The sequence below is a fragment of the Oncorhynchus kisutch genome, linkage group LG27 (assembly GCF_002021735.2).
Source record: "Oncorhynchus kisutch isolate 150728-3 linkage group LG27, Okis_V2, whole genome shotgun sequence".
Lineage (NCBI taxonomy): Eukaryota > Metazoa > Chordata > Actinopteri > Salmoniformes > Salmonidae > Oncorhynchus > Oncorhynchus kisutch.
This window is the reverse complement of record NC_034200.2, coordinates 38,819,996-38,835,752: the sequence shown is the minus strand read 5'-3', so window position 1 is coordinate 38,835,752 and position 15,757 is coordinate 38,819,996. Positions and strand designations below refer to the sequence as shown.

General features: G+C 41.9%; 1 protein-coding gene across 2 annotated transcripts in view; it reads right to left on the bottom strand.

Moving 5' to 3' along the window:
* LOC109871900 (myosin heavy chain, fast skeletal muscle-like) overlaps nt 1–15,757 on the bottom strand; it is a 67,651-nt gene that overhangs the window by 35,948 nt on the left and 15,946 nt on the right. Inside the window, exons 27-39 of one of the 2 annotated variants that reach the window (XM_031806368.1) lie at nt 15,546–15,664; nt 15,196–15,392; nt 14,892–15,075; nt 14,608–14,773; nt 13,841–13,965; nt 13,203–13,511; nt 12,776–12,979; nt 12,541–12,666; nt 12,227–12,397; nt 11,846–11,950; nt 11,655–11,750; nt 10,001–10,132; nt 9,563–9,683 (exon numbers count right to left, since the gene is read on the bottom strand). The exons of the other annotated variant lie outside the window; for it this stretch is intronic. Of the exons in view, the coding sequence (XP_031662228.1) occupies nt 9,663–9,683; nt 10,001–10,132; nt 11,655–11,750; nt 11,846–11,950; nt 12,227–12,397; nt 12,541–12,666; nt 12,776–12,979; nt 13,203–13,511; nt 13,841–13,965; nt 14,608–14,773; nt 14,892–15,075; nt 15,196–15,392; nt 15,546–15,664 (1,955 nt within the window). The 3' untranslated portion in view covers nt 9,563–9,662. Of the gene's footprint in view, nt 1–9,562; nt 9,684–10,000; nt 10,133–11,654; nt 11,751–11,845; nt 11,951–12,226; nt 12,398–12,540; nt 12,667–12,775; nt 12,980–13,202; nt 13,512–13,840; nt 13,966–14,607; nt 14,774–14,891; nt 15,076–15,195; nt 15,393–15,545; nt 15,665–15,757 lie in introns of those variants that run through there. 2 annotated transcript variants of the gene reach the window in all.

Here is a 15,757-nt window from a genome sequence, read left to right as displayed (position 1 = left end):
TCACATTCTTAAAATAAAGTGGTGATCCTGACTGACCTAAGACAGAGAATTGTTACTAGGATTAAATGTCAGGAATTCGTTTAATTGTAAACTTAGTTTAAATGTATTTGTTTACTAAGGTGTTTGTAAATGTCCGACTTCAACTGTGTATGACAGACAAGTTGTTGATTGAAGCACGTCTCGGGAGCCATATATATGACAGACAAGTTGTTGGTTGATGCACTTCTCGGGAGCCATATATATGACAGACAAGTTGTTGGTTGAGGCACGTCTCGGGAGCCATATATATGACAGGCAAGTTGTTGGTTGATGCACGTCTCGGGAGCCATATATATGACAGGCAAGTTGTTAGTTGGAACGGAGTCTACAGTCTAAGGTGACACCAAAACGTTTAGTCCCCTCAACTTACTCAACAGCCAATCAATCATTACCAGATTCAGCTGAGGTCTAGAATTTAAGGAATTATTTGTATCAAATACAATGCTTTTAGTTTTAGATATGTTCAGAACAAGTTTATTACTGGAAACCCAAAACAGACTGCAACTCGTTGTTTAGGGTTACAGTGATTTCACCAGCTGTGGTAGCTGATGTGTAATAATTCTGAATCATCAGCGTACATAGACACACAGGCTTATTTTAATAGTGGGGCTGACACTCAGTGTCAGAGGATATACACAACTAGACAACTGTGTATTTGGCCACAACAGACCTCATCAACTGACTTGACAGCCATGGGTCTTCTCACATTCTACTGAGCACTGTATCGAGATCAGGGCCGGTATGTATCAAGCGTCTCGGAGTAGGAGTGTTGATCTAGGATCAGGTCCTCAATGTCAATGTCATTTTATTTATTGTGATCTAAACAGCAAACCTGATCCTAGATCAGCACTCCAACTCTGAAATGCTTGATAATGGGTTCAATTCAAAACCATTCAGGAACGTAACTGAAATGATTCTCATTCAAAGCAGTGTGAACAGTTTACTTCCCGATTGAACTGAATTGTATTTGTTCCAATCCAGCACTAACACAGCACTAACACACTGAACCTAACTCACACTGAACCTAACTCATCTCAAATGTATAGATAGAGCTATGGGCGCTAAGGATTGATCATCCATGAGATCAGATGAATAGTTTTAATGATGTTTTGAAGCTATACGGTGTTTGTTTACAATGACATTGTTTACAAACAGTGGTCGGGTTCTGATTGGGTTCTCATTGGGTTCTGATTGGGTATGACAGTTGAACTAAACTCATGAGGCATTAATAAGTTATATTCTTCAAGAATGAATGAAGATAGCATTAATATAAAAGTAATAGAACACATTAATATGAAAGCTGTGGTATATCAGAACATATACCATGGGTATGACAAAACATTTCTAATGACATTGGTAAACAGTTTATAATAGAAATAAGGCACCTCAGGGGTTTTGTGGTATATTGCCAATATACCACGGCTATGGTCTGTATCCAGGCTCTCTGTGTTGCGTCGTGCTTAAGAACCAACATTAGCCGTGGTATATTGGCCATATACCACACCCCCTCGGGCCTTATTGCTTAAATATTCAACTGGCGTTCTACAGTATATATTTGCTGTATTCTGTCAGGGCCTTGGGAGGGTTGAACAATAAACTCTTGAGCCTACACATTTTAAGGGATTTAGTGCTCACTTCAATCCGTAGCCCATAAGATCTGTGTTGTAGTGCGATTGACATGTAAAGGCAATGTTACCGCAATCTGTGAGACTGCGTTTACTGTAAAGGCTGCACATGTCGACACAATCATAGCATCATTAAATTTTGTTTTGTCAACCGCGCTACAACTCATATGTTCTGTGATACAGATTGAATCGAGCCCCTGGTCTGTGCGTCTCGCAAAGTAGTTTTTATCGCCACAGACAGGAGTTTGCCTGAGACACCCCAACGCCTTGGCTCATGTCAGCATTTTTTTTACATGATTTCATCCATTCAAATGCCACAAGTCGCAAACATCTAAATCTGGATTTGAAATGTCACATGCTGTGGCATGGATCCACAAAACAACTGATCTGGTTGTTTTTTACCCCCCTGACAGTGACCTTTTCCTTGGCCAATGGCCATGTTCCCGAAACTGGATGTCAGAAATACATGCAGCCTTAAGCTGTTTAGGATTGTTTTATGACCCTGTGTCATGGAGATGGTATCAAACCACATCTGCTGAGCTGTTCTTCAAACTCCAATTTGATCCCATTACAGTCAGAGTTACAATAGCAACAAATTATTTACAAGCCCAATATGGTCATGTTCAGAAATGGGTGTGTCAAGGGGCGGACTGGGACCAGCCATGGCATTTCAAACACATCGGGCCGTAGTTTTCCTCAAGGCCCCCACACCGGCCCATTTTATTTATTTAGGCCCCTAATATAGTCCAGATAACAATACATTTTGTGCAAGAAACCCAAGTTAAACAGGCCCACTGAAGAAAACCTAAACGAACAGCCCATCTGAGAGAAATACATCCAGCTTCCACAACAATATATCTATAATATAATCAATATATTAATCAATATAAGTAATATAGCATTTCTTTATTGTTTTGTTGCCATTTTGAGCACCAGCGGATAAAGACCTGAAATGTCCATTAATACATGTTTCTTTTTTAGACAGCTTTATTTTTAGACTTTCAAATGTCAAGACAACACCGATTGTAAGAAGATGCAGTCGAGGACAAGAAAAGTAAAGGCCATAAGAGAGAGCATCAATAAAACTGGGAAGCCCACACCATCCCTTCAGCTGCAGCTGTTGGAACACAAGCGTCTGGGGGAGCAGGGGACTCATCCTAGCCAAGCGTTTGGAAGAGGCAGGGTAAGTGATTAGCCCAAATCCACTAGGTAACCCTGCACCTTAGAGGCTGCCGCCCCATATACATAGACTTGAAATCACTGGCCACTTTAATAATGGATCACTAGTCACTCTAATAATGTTGACATATTTCTGCTTTCTTCATCTCATATGTATATACTGTATTCTATTGTATTTTAGTCTTATGTTTGAGGAGAGTACACAATTATGAACTGGAAAATGTATTAATAAACTAATTAGGCACACTTGATAATTTTTTAAAAATGAAATGCAATGGTTCATTTGATCAGTCTAAAACTTTGCACATACACTGCTGCCATCCAAAAATCTAAATTGTGCCTGGGCTGAAAGAATACATTATGTCCTTTCTCTTGCATTTCAAAGATGATGGTAAAAAAAATACTTTTAAAAATGTATATTCTTTTCTTTGTATTATCTACTCTACTTATCTTATCTTATCTACTGTATTACCTACTTTTTTCCCCAAAAACTTCAAAGTGTTTCCTTTCAAATGGTATCAAGAATATGCATATCTTTGCTTCAGATCCTGAGCTACAGGCAGTTAGATTTGGGTCATTTTTGTGAACATAAAAATAAAAAAAAGGGGGCGGATCATTACGAAGTTTTAACCAACAATGCTTTAAGAAGTTAAGAAGAAAAACCTGTTAAAAGTAAAAAATAATTAAACAGCATAAGTAAAATAACAATAGCGAGGCTATATACAGGGGTACCAGTATAGAGTCAATGTGCGGGGGCACAAGTTAGTTGAGGTAATTGAGGTAATATGTACATGTAGGTAGAGTTAAAGTGTCCATGCAAAGATAATAAACAGAGAGTAGCAGCAGCAGGATAAAAGAGGGGTCTGGGTAGCCCTTTCAGGAGTCTTATGGCTTGGGGGTAGAAGCTGTTGGCGCTCCGGTACCACTTGTCGCGTGGAAGCAGAGAGAACAGTCTATGACTAGGGTCTCAGGAGACTTTTGCCAATTTGTATGGCCTTCCTCTGACACCGCCTGGTATAAAAGTCCTGGATGGCAGGAAGCTTGGCCCGGGTGATGTACAGGGCCGTACGCACGATCCACTGTAGTGCCTTGCAGTCGGAGGCTGAGCAGTTGACATACCAGGCAGTGATGCAACCAGTCAGGATGCTCTCGATGGTGCAGCTGTAGAACCTTTTGAGGATCTGAGGACACATGCCAAATATTTTCAGTCTCCTGAGGGGGAATAGGCATTGTCGTGCCTCTTCACAACTGTCTTAGTGTGTTTGGACCATGATAGTTTGTTGGTGATGTGAACAAAAGTTCTCCAACTGCTCCACTGCAGCCCCGTTGATGATAATGGGGGTGTGCGTCAACAGTAAACTTAATGATGGTGTTGGAGTTGTGCCTGGCCATGCAGTCATGACTGAACAGGGAGTACAGAAGGGGACTGAGCACGCACCCCTGAGGGGCCCCCGTGTTGAGGATCAGCGTGGTGGATGTGTTGTTACCTACCCTTACCACCTGGGGGTGGCCCGTCAGGAAGTCCAGGATCCAGTTGCAGAGGGAGGTGTTTAGTCCCAGGATCCTTAGCTTAGTGATGAGCTTTTGAGTTCACTGTGGTGTTGAATGCTGAGCTGTAGACAATGAATAACATTCTCACATAGGTGTTGATTTTGTACAGGTGGGAAAGGGCAGTGTTGAATGCAATAGAGATTGCATCATCTGTGGATCTGTTGGAGCAAATTGGAGTGCAGAATGACTGCATTTAATCAGTGAACCCCTTGTTTTTATTACAACACACCAGTCATAATTGTTTTATTTACTAAAGTAGAGGTTTATTATTATTATTATTATTGCTAAAGGTATTGCATAGGTGTAAACATAATTTTTTTAGCAAGAGATAGTACTTTTAGCATTTTATTGAATGGAAACAATAACAGTCTTGAACTTGTTTGGCAACATATTGACATATTCTTATATATTCTACAATGTAGAATTCAACTACAAAATACTAGTCTTCTCCCTTTTTTTAACCACTGCCCCACCCATAAAGTGTATAAACAACATCAATAACTAAGAATAAAGTAAGATAATAGATGCAAAACAGAAACGTGAAGAACATAAATCAATCAACTCTAATTAGCACATGAAGGACAGTATGTAAGTGTGTGTGCATGGACTTTGCAGATGTATTTCTCACATGTGCAGCATATAGTATTTGTTTTACAGTCCTTCTTTTGGGGACAGAATTGGCATCTCCTCCTCTTGCCTGCCCCAGCTGCAGCCTCAGGTGGATCAGGACAAGTTAAAGCCTCCTGAACAGCTTTCACAAGCGCTGCAGAGGCTGCTGTGCGGGGGAGGCACCCCCGTCTTTGAATGTGTGAGGTTACAAGTGCCTTTCCCAGCTGCTCCAGGAACACCCTCCTCTAGTTCCGCTTATCAGGCATCCAGATAGGGCTGATCTTGTTCCATATCATGAAGGCATTGTATGAGGACACATCATTGATGCTATGAAAGATGATCAGGGGCCAGCGGGCAGTCATCCTCCTGCAGCTGTAAGTTCCAATCACCTTGTCCAGGTTGTTCATGGCTCCTTTGTTGTGGTTGTAGTCCAGGATGATGGCTGGCTTCCTGTCCTCACGATCCCTGATCTGAGCTGTTTTGTGCAATGTGCTCAGGAGGACCACATTCTTGTTCCTCTTTGGGAGGTAAGAAACTAGAGTGGTGGTGGGGATGAAGGCAAACTTTGATAAGAAGGCCTCTCTCCCCCTTGTTGTGAGGAGTGCAGGGGGGAGCTCAGGCTTGTTCTCTCTAGCTGTGCCAACTATGGTGATCTTCCTCCTCAGGAGCTGCTGGCTGAGTTTATAGCAAGTGAAGAAAATCACTTACAATGAAAATCACTTACGTTACAGATATGACATTTAAAAATGTACCTATGAAATGAATCAGTTGCTCATCCACTGTTACTTCAGGCCCAGGGTTGTAGTGGTATGGCAGACGCTCCACCCACTTCTCCCAGACCTCTCTTATGGCCGCCAGTTTGTCTCTCACACATCTTGCAGGTCTTGACTCACGGTTATCAAATCGTGGTATTCTTGAGAAAGTGTGAAAGACTTTCAGTGGCATCGTGGCACGGACAATCGCCCTTCCACTCTCTGCATCCCAGAGACTACATGTAGCTTCGCCTCAGGACCTATACACACCCGCTAAGAGTAGCAGCCCTATGTAGGCACGCAGGTCAATCTCATCCATCCTTTTCCAGTTGTCTCCATATTTACAGAATCCCTCCAAATTTTGCCATGGAGAATAGAGAAAATGTTGCCGTTTCTTAAAGGGCTCCCGAGTGGTGCAGTGATCTGCATCTCAGTGCTAGAGGCATCACTACAGACCCTGGTTTGATTCCAGGCTGTATCACAGCCAGCCGTGATGGGGCGGTTGACAATTGGCCCAGCGTTGTCCAGGTTTAGCTGAGGTAGGCCGTCATTGTAAATAAGAATTTGTTCTTAACTGACGTGACTAGTTAAATAAAGGTTAAATTAAATAAATTAAAATTCGACACTTTTTGCTATAGGATGGAGGCAAATGTTTGCAGCTTTTAATGTGATTCGACATACTACAAGTTGAGATACTGTAGCTTGCCGTTAGACTAATTTACAAGTCTAATACATTTTTAGCTGACATGGGCTTATTGAGTGACTGATGCAAAACCACATTTCAAAAATTACACATTGTGTATACATTACAATTCCAGCTATTTTATGTGTACCCATGAGGTCACCAGTCAAATTGCCAAGATCAGAGGTTCCAAGACTGTCCTACTCGCTTTATTTCTATGGCCGTAACAAATCAAATTTCAAATCAAATTTATTTATATAGCCCTTCGTACATCAGCTGATATCTCAAAGTGCTGTACAGAAACCCAGCCTAAAACCCCAAACAGCAAGCAATGCAGGTGTAGAAGCACCTGTAACACTGTCAGAAGGCAACACAACACGCATGTATTGGTCCTGCATATAAATTTGATCACTTTGTAGAGATGTAAATGTTATACAGTACCGAGTAAAAGTCGAAACACCTTTTGAACAGTTTTCAAATGTTGTTACCTTTAAAATGGACTAAATTAAAGAATTTATACCAAACTACACAACCTACTCCACATTTTCAAAGTAAAAGAAAGATTTAAGAACATTTCCTAAATTATTGTTTTCATTCCACCGAGGTTATTACTTTTGACAGGCCATTACAGCTTTGAATAATTTGGAATACAATTATACCACCTCCTAGGGGAAGATACAGGTAAAATGCCAAAATAACGGAAACACTTGAGTAAATAAGGGATACAAAATTTTTTGGGGAAGCAGGTGTGCTTCCTTGGTTAATTAAGCAATTAACTTCCCATCATGCTTCGGGTCAGTTTCCTATTATTTTAGCTACCACTGATAAAAGAAGAGATCTCAGTGACTTGAAAATAAGAGTCTCAAAGGAGCATAGGGGGTTTAAAGGGTGTCTGTGTCACCAGATCCCAATTGAACACTTATAGGAGATTCTGTAGCATTGCCAGAGAGAATGTTTTCCACCACCATCAACAAAACAGCAAATGCAACAATTTTTCCAAAGGAAATTTCATCATCTCTTCATTGATCATCAGTCTGCAATACTTTCTGGGTAAGTACCGCAGCTCATATACAGCTTCATCTCATGTTTTTGTGCTTGGTGCGTGGACTCCTGACATAAATGTCATCTTAGACATTGACCTCCATATTGAGTCTGTCTATTAAATACGCCTATCTCTTTTCCCCTCCCAGTATTACTGTTTTGAGGAGCAGCATTTGAACCGAGTTTGAGGAACTGCGTATGGCCCTTGTTGACACCATCACCCTCTCATAAACCTTCTTCGAGGTCAAGGAGGAACAGAAATGACCACTTTCTGGAAGTGTATATCTGCCGAAAAATCTATTGGAAATGCAAATTGGCTAATGCTAAACCAACATCACGTTTGTAATTTTTCCCATTTATAGTCAGTTAAATCTCACGTAATCTCACGTAATTTGGTCAGATGCTCAATTACCATTTATGTTGACATAGTCTGTCCACGAGAGATGAATGTGCACGTAATGTGACAAATCTGGTCTGTTTCCTGAGAACCCCACAATCTCCAAAGAGTGCCCTTTCAATTGCTACCATGGTTATGCAAATGCTTCTCTCATTATACATATATTTATGAAACATTTCAATTGTGGCCTGTCCTTATAGACCAATGGTGTCAAACTCATTCCATGGAGGGCCGAGTGTCTGCGGATTTTTCCTTTCAATTAATCCCTAGACAACCAAGTGAGAGAATTTCCTTTCTAATTAGTGACCTTAATTCATCAATCAAGTACAAGAGAGGAATGAAAACCTGCAGAAACTCGGCCCTCTGTGGAATGAGTTTGACAAGTGATATTGGCCAATTTCCTCCAAGTGTAAAGGGTAAAAACAATCATTTTTATGTTATTGCTGGTCAGTTCTTGCATCCATCTGTCACATCCTGGCCTTAGTTCCTTCTTTATGACTTTAGTTTGGTCAGGGCGTGAATTGGTGTGGGCATTCTATGTTTTTTGTTCTAGGTTTGGTATTTCTGTGTTTGGCCTGGTATGGTTCCCAATCAGAGGCAGCTGTCGATCGTTGTCTCTGATTGAGAACCATACTTAGGCAGCCTGTTTTCCCACTAGGATTTGTGGGTAGTTATTTTCTGTTTTCTGTTTTGTGTCTGCACCAGACAGAACTGTTTCGGTTTCATTTCGTTCTCTTGTTTTTGTCATTCAGTGTTCTATTAAATAATCATGAACACTTACCACGCTGCGCTTTGGTCCTCACCTTCTTCCACCTACGAAAACCGTTACAGTTACATAGCTATGAATTTGAGTGGTAACATTTTTCCAGGCTCATCCCTCAGCTGTTTACCAAAAAAGGTGATCGCTTCATTGGGGTGACCGCTTTGTTGGGGTGACCGCTTTGTTGGCGTGACCGCTTTGTTGGGGTGACCGCTTCGTTGGGGTGACCGCTTCGTTGTTAGAATCCCCAGATTGCTTTTTTGAAAGTAAAATTTTATGATATGAATAATCTGATGACGGGAGACCAGATTCCCAAGGCAATTTAAATTGCGAATTCTCGTTTGAACGACTTAGTAGAAAAATACATTTAAAATGGGATACTAAGTCGTTCAAACAAGATACTAAGTAGTTTGAACGACTTAAACATGATTTTGTCTAATTTATGCCTCATTTGTTATTGCAGCTTCTCAGACTGTATTGTTGCTGCAGCCATTCATTTACTGAGTCCATCCATTGATATGATCATTCATTGACAGTTTTTTTTTAAGCCTAAAGAAGGGCTGCTTTTGAATGCCTGAGTATATAAGTGGGCGAATGTAGGAGGAGCAGAGCGTAATTCGAGTGGATAAAAAAATTAAATGGTGTCTCCCACTCCAATATCGCTCTGGTACTGCTCAGCCACAAGCTCTGGGTATCACTGGCACTTTTTTAATTTTCAATTGACTATTCGGTTGCCACAAAAAAAAACGACTTAGTATCTCATTTAAACTTTTTTTTTTTTACAAAGTATTTTTTTTAATTAAGTTATTCAAATGAGATACTAAGTCGTTTCAACGAGTATTCCAATACAGTTTTTTTCCCCACAGTCACAAAAGTGTAAATGTAGGCCTACATGTGTTTGTTGAGTAATGAGTCCACAGTCACAAAGAGTATGTAAGCCGACACGTTTTTAATCCAAGTTAAACATTTCACCGTGAAAATCATATTTTATGCAACACAGGAAAATGATGTAAGACTTTGGTCTTGTTTATTCAGCAACTTCTTTGCCCTGTAAGGAAGACAGAAAGAAAATAATGGATGAGTATTAATAATGCACATGTAAAATATATGAATATATGAACAGTTAGAAATAATGTAATGGGTGAAGCATTAAAGGCTCAGTGCTGAGCTTTGATTTTCAATGTTGAAGTACCATCTTATTTTGAATTCATCTATTTTGACCCTACCTGAAATGTGGTTCTTAGAGATCTTAAATACATTTTAGTGAGTGTAAAAGTTTGGTATTGACCTCTGTGAGGACCGACTCATAAGTGGTGATGATGTGGCCATATTTGAACAGGTTTAGGTTTAGTAGCAACTCTGTACCTTTCCAGTGTCACGGGTCTTGGCTCTGAGCTTGTTGACTTGAGACTCAGCGATGTCAGCACGCTCCTCAGCCTCCTCCAGCTCATGCTGAACCTTCCTGAACTTAGACATGTGGCCGTTGGCTTGTTCCTCCTGGTTGCGGAAAAGAGAGGGGGAGCATAAAATCAGCGTTCAAAGTTTGAAGCTTCAGGTAGCAAATGAATATGTTTTTTTCTTAAAAGGTATTTCAATGTTTTTTGTTGTTGACAGATTTAGGATAACAATGTATATAGGGAGATAGAGGATCCAGCAGAGAGAATGAGTGGTGAAATGAGGGATCAAACCACTGCCTCCAGGGATGTTCGGTGTCTAAAACAAGTATTCACACCCCCTTGGATAACATCACATTTTATAGTGTTACAAATTCAGATTAAAATGGATTTAAATTCGTTTTGTTGTTGTCAACGATCTACAAAACATACTCTATAATACCAAAGTAGAAGAACAATTTAAAAGAAAAACATTGGTATGAATAAAAAATAAATAAATAAAAACTATATCAGGACTAGATAGGTATTCACATCTTTAGCTGTGTCTTTGTGTCTTTATGTCTAAATCTCTGGATTGTGCAATACTTTCATAATTCTTCAAGATCTGTCCATTTGGATGTTGATCATTGCCATACAAACATTTTTAAAGTCTCGCCATCATTTTTCAAGAAGATATAAGTCAAAAATCCTTCTCATTAGCTACCCACAGTTAATGCTACGCCACAGATAACACTGAGCCACAGATAGCCTAGCGGTTAAGAGCGTAGGGCCAGTAATCGAAAGGTTGCTGGTTTGAAACCCCCCAGACAACTAGGTGAAAGTCTGTCAGTGTTCCCTTGAGCAAGGCACATAACCCTAATTTCTCTGGATGAGTGTGTCTGTTTAAAGAATGTGTTTGGTGCGAGTATTTGTCTGTAAGCTATTTTATCTTAATTTATAGGCTGTTAAAAAAAAAATTAGTTAAGTGAATAAACTGAAGGCCTGTACAGGTCCGGAACGATAGACTCGTTTTTTTTGTTGCTTTTGTAGCCCATTTTAGCGATCAATATGGCTGAAAGCAGACAAAATTCAAAGGTGGAGATTATCCCCCACTCCTGGTCCACCTACACCGAAAGAAGTGGATGGCGAGTGGGATGGAAATCCTCCCATTCACAGGGTGAATTTGGGCCATGAACAACTTTAGCCACACCTGATATCACCGTTCCTCCTTTCCTTTAGTTTCCTTACTAGGCCACTCCGGAACATTCCCTGTTTTCTTGGTAAGAAACTCAAGTGTAGATGTGTCCTTGTGTTTTAGGTTATTGTCGAGCTGAAATATTAATTTGTCTTCCAGTGTCTGTTGAAAAGCAGACTGAATCTGTTTTTTTCTCTAGGATTTTGCCTGTTCTTATCTACATTCCGTTTTTTCTTCACCCTGAAATACTCCCCAGTACTTGCAGATGAAAAGCATTCCAGTATAAAATGTTAATTCCTTTGCAAATTTTTTTACCCATCTACCAATCAGTGCTCTTCTTTGCGAGGCATTGGTTAAAGCCTAAACTAAACTGTCTGGATATTAAGGGTTGTAATGTCTACAAGGGGAGAAAATTGTTTACCAATGTATACTGACAAAGTATGTGACTCACCGCTTCCTCAGCCTGCCTCTTGTAGGCCTTGACTTTCATCTGCAGCTTATCTACCAGGTCCTGAAGTCTGACAACATTCTTCTTATCCTCCTCAGTCTGTGGGACAAGTTCAAAGAATCAATGCCCCATAGTTTTATACACAAACCTGTCTGTGTTAGTGTCAAGTTTGGGATGAAGGCACTTTCTGTTACCTGGTAGGTGAGCTCCTTGACTTTGCGCTCATACTTGCGGACTCCCTTGACCGCATCTACACTTCTTCTCTGCTCAGCCTCCACATCAGTCTCGAGCTCACGCACCTTTATGGATTAAAGGCGTTTGTTTGTGGTGGTGAAATCAGATGTAACAAATCTTAGTACAACAGAGGTATATTCTTCTACCCAGTCCAGGAGGCACAATTGTTTTCTGTTCTTTCACAATTTTAATTAAAGGGATCTGTAATGATACATTTTCATTATCTATGTGGGTTATTGAGAGAAAGTCATTACACAATGTTCCTGTGTATTTGCATGATTAAATACATTTCCAGCAATCAGTATTTCAATCCACCCTAATCCACCCTGCTGTTAACTCACCCTGGACTCCAGTTTCTGGAGCTGCTTCTTGCCTCCCTTCATGGCCAGATTCTCAGCCTCATCCAGACGGTGCTGCAGGTCCTTGACTGTGACCTCCAGGTTCTTCTTCATCCTCTCCAGGTGAGAGCTGGTGTCCTGCTCCTTCTTCAGCTCCTCAGCCATCATGGCCGCCTGGAATCGTAGTTTATTTAATTTATGCACCATTTGGCACCAATCAAAACGTTCCTCTGAGATCTTTGTTCTGTTAAACCATCCCAGATAGCATTGGTCTTTGGATACAAGTCAAGTGAATGCAATTGAACATAAGGACTCACGTCAGTGATGGCCTTCTTGGCCTTCTCCTCTGCATTCCTGGCCTCCTGGACAATGTCTTCCACCTCTCCCTGCACCTGCACCAGGTCAGACTCCAGCTTCTTCTTGGAGTTCAGAAGGCTGATGTTCTGGAGGAGAAGTAAGAAACAACATGCGACTCTCAAGACAACTTTCAGGTAACAAGGCAGAAACGGTATGCTTGGTTGAGTTTCATTAGAAACTGATTTTGACCCATACCTGGGAGTGCAGCAGTCCAACACGCTCGCTGGCGTCTACCAGCTCCGTCTCAGCCACTTTGCGGCCTCTCTCTGTCTGCTCCAGAGCAACTCTCAGCTCCTCGATTTCAGCCACCATCAGACCGTTCCTGCGCTCCACCATGGCTGCCTGCTCCTTCATGTCATCTGCGGCGCGGACGGCGTCATCAAGGTGCAACAGGGCATCCTGGGGTTCACAATGACATGGGTTCATTAGGAGTTGTGGAAGTAGAGGTTATAGGGTCAGTGAAAAAAATGTTATTTGATAAGAATTTCCCCAATATCTCTACCTTTCTACACTATATTAGTCAACACAATTCAATTTCTCTGTTCTATTCATTCCTACAGATTCACAAACAAATCTCTCCCCAACCTTCAGATTTTTTTGCCTGATATCCCAGTCCCTTTACCTTGAGCTGTCCCTGGACGTTCCTCAGCTGTTTCTGGGCCTCAGCGGCCTGCCTGTTGGAGTGGCTCAGCTGAACCTCCATCTCGTTCAGGTCTCCCTCCATTTTCTTCTTCACCCTCAGGGCATCATTCCTGCTCCTGACCTCAGAATCCAGGGTGCTCTGCATGGAGTCAACCATCCTCTGGCTGTTCCTCTTGATCTGCTCCATCTCCTCGTCCTTCTCAGCCAGCTTCCTGTCCACCTCACCCTTGATCTGGTTCAGCTCCAGCTGCACGCGCAGAATCTTGGATTCCTCGTGCTCCAGTGTTCCCTGGACAAAGAGAAGCAGTCAGGCCAATTGTGTTCAATACATTTGGATGTGTATAACACAAGGAATGAAATATATATGACTACAATAAACACCAATACAGGGAGTGTGGGACTGTAGCTGGCGTTGGCTAGTGTACCACTTTAGTTGTATTGTTTGTATATCGTATTTTACATTTGTGTGACTGTCCTTGTCTATCAGTGTTTTGTTACTTGTTGTCTTGTGTTTTTTGTGGACCCCAGGAAAATTAGCTGATGGTTCTGCAAAAGCTCATGGGGATCCAAATGATCAAATGAACACTGCTTTTCCCATCAAACAGCTGTAGTTTGTACCTCAGCCTCCTCCAGAGCGGTCTGGATCTCAGACTTCTCTGTCTCCACAGTTTTCTTGGCCTTCTCCAGCTCATGGATGCTCTTGCCAGTCTCTCCGATCTGCTCAGTTAGGTCACCGATCTCCTCTGCACACACAAACACAGGAGCAGTTTAGACTTGGGAGATTTTCAGTGGGTATTGTCAATGCAATGAAGTTGACATTGAATCATAATAATTACTGGGGCCGAGCTTCCTGCCATCGAGGACCTCTATACCAGCCAGGGAATGCCCTAAATATTGTCAAAGACTCCAGCCACCCAAATCATTGACTGTTCTCTCTGCTACCACATGGCAAGCAGTACCAATGCATCAAGTCTGGAACAGACAGGACCCTAAACAGCTTCTACCCCAAGCCATAAGTCTGGGTAGCTATTGGTTACTGTGTAACGATGTACACATCTACACATCCACCTCGGTACTGGTGTCTTGTGTACATAGTTATCGTTACTCATTGTGCGTTTATTCCTCATGTTATTTCTTCACTATTATTTCCTTGTTTTCTCACTGCATTGTTGGGAAGGGCCGTAAGCACCTGTTTTTTACCAAGCAGGTAACAAATACAATTTGATTCATGAATTAATCAGCACTTCATAGGTTCTTGTAGATCTAAATGCCCCCACTCCTTTGTGTTGTTCAAAGGAATATCGATTATAAGTTGAAAAAAATGTAAATGTTGATGTTTACACTAGTCAAACATGAGCCCAATAGAACTGCTGTCAAATGCTCACGTTGCAGGTTCTTGTTCTCTCTCTTCAGAGTCTCCAGATGATCCAGAGCCTCCTCGTAGGAGTTCTTCATCTTGAAGAGTTCAGTGCTCATTGAGCGAACCTCCTTCTGAGCTCCTTCCAGCTCAGCCTGGCCTTCCTCATACTTCTGCTTCCACTCTGCCAGAACCTAAGGAAATCAATGGGATTTTCATTAGGTCTTGATGAAGAGTTTTGAATCAGACATATGGTGGAGTTATGCTACATTTGATCATACAGCAGACAGAAAATATCACTGTAATTTTCACCTTGTCAAAGTTCCTCTGCTTCTTGTCTAGGTTGGCGGCCATGGCGTTTGCTCTCTCAACGTCAATCATGAGGTCCTCCACCTCTCCCTGCAGCCTCTGCTTGGTCTTCTCCAGGGAGGCACACTTGGAGTTGGTCGCCTCAATGGTCTCCTCAGCCTCCTGCAGACGCTGGGCCAGCTTCTTCCTGTTTGACGACAGAGGGTTTACAAACGTTACAATACATCTCAACGTGACCTTATTTTAGAGTTCCCTACCACTCACTATCCACACCATATATTTGAGTTTGCTGTTCCGTGCGACTCACTTGGACTCCTCCAGCTCTTCTGTGCGCTGGATGGCATCAGTTTCATACTTAGTCCTCCACTGAGCCACCTCACTGTTGGCCTTGGACATGCCGCGTTGCAGCTCTGCCTTGGCCTCCTGCTCTTCCTCAAACTGCTCCCTCAGGAGGTCACAGTCATGGCGGGCAGACTGGACACCGTGGGCCAGTGCGTTTTTAGCCTTTCCGAGACAAAGAGTGAAATATATAGACTAAGAGAGATAGTAAAACATATGACAGTAGAAGTCTCTGAGGGTGGCCTGGTTACCGTCTATATCAGGTATGGGTAATCACTTTGTCTCGAGGGCCACATTGAGATTTCAAAATTGCTTTACCTTGACCTCCTCTTCAATCTGCCTCTTCAGTTCCTCTACCTGCTGGGTGAAGGCCTGTTTGCCTCTGGTCAGCTGAGACACCAGAGATTCCTTCTCCTCCAGCTGGCGGCCAAACTCACCTGCAGGGACAGAGGGACATCTTGTTAAAAGGGTCTTTGTTCTCTAAGATTGAACATGTATTTCAAGGTAATGTAGGGCAATGTTAGGTGTTA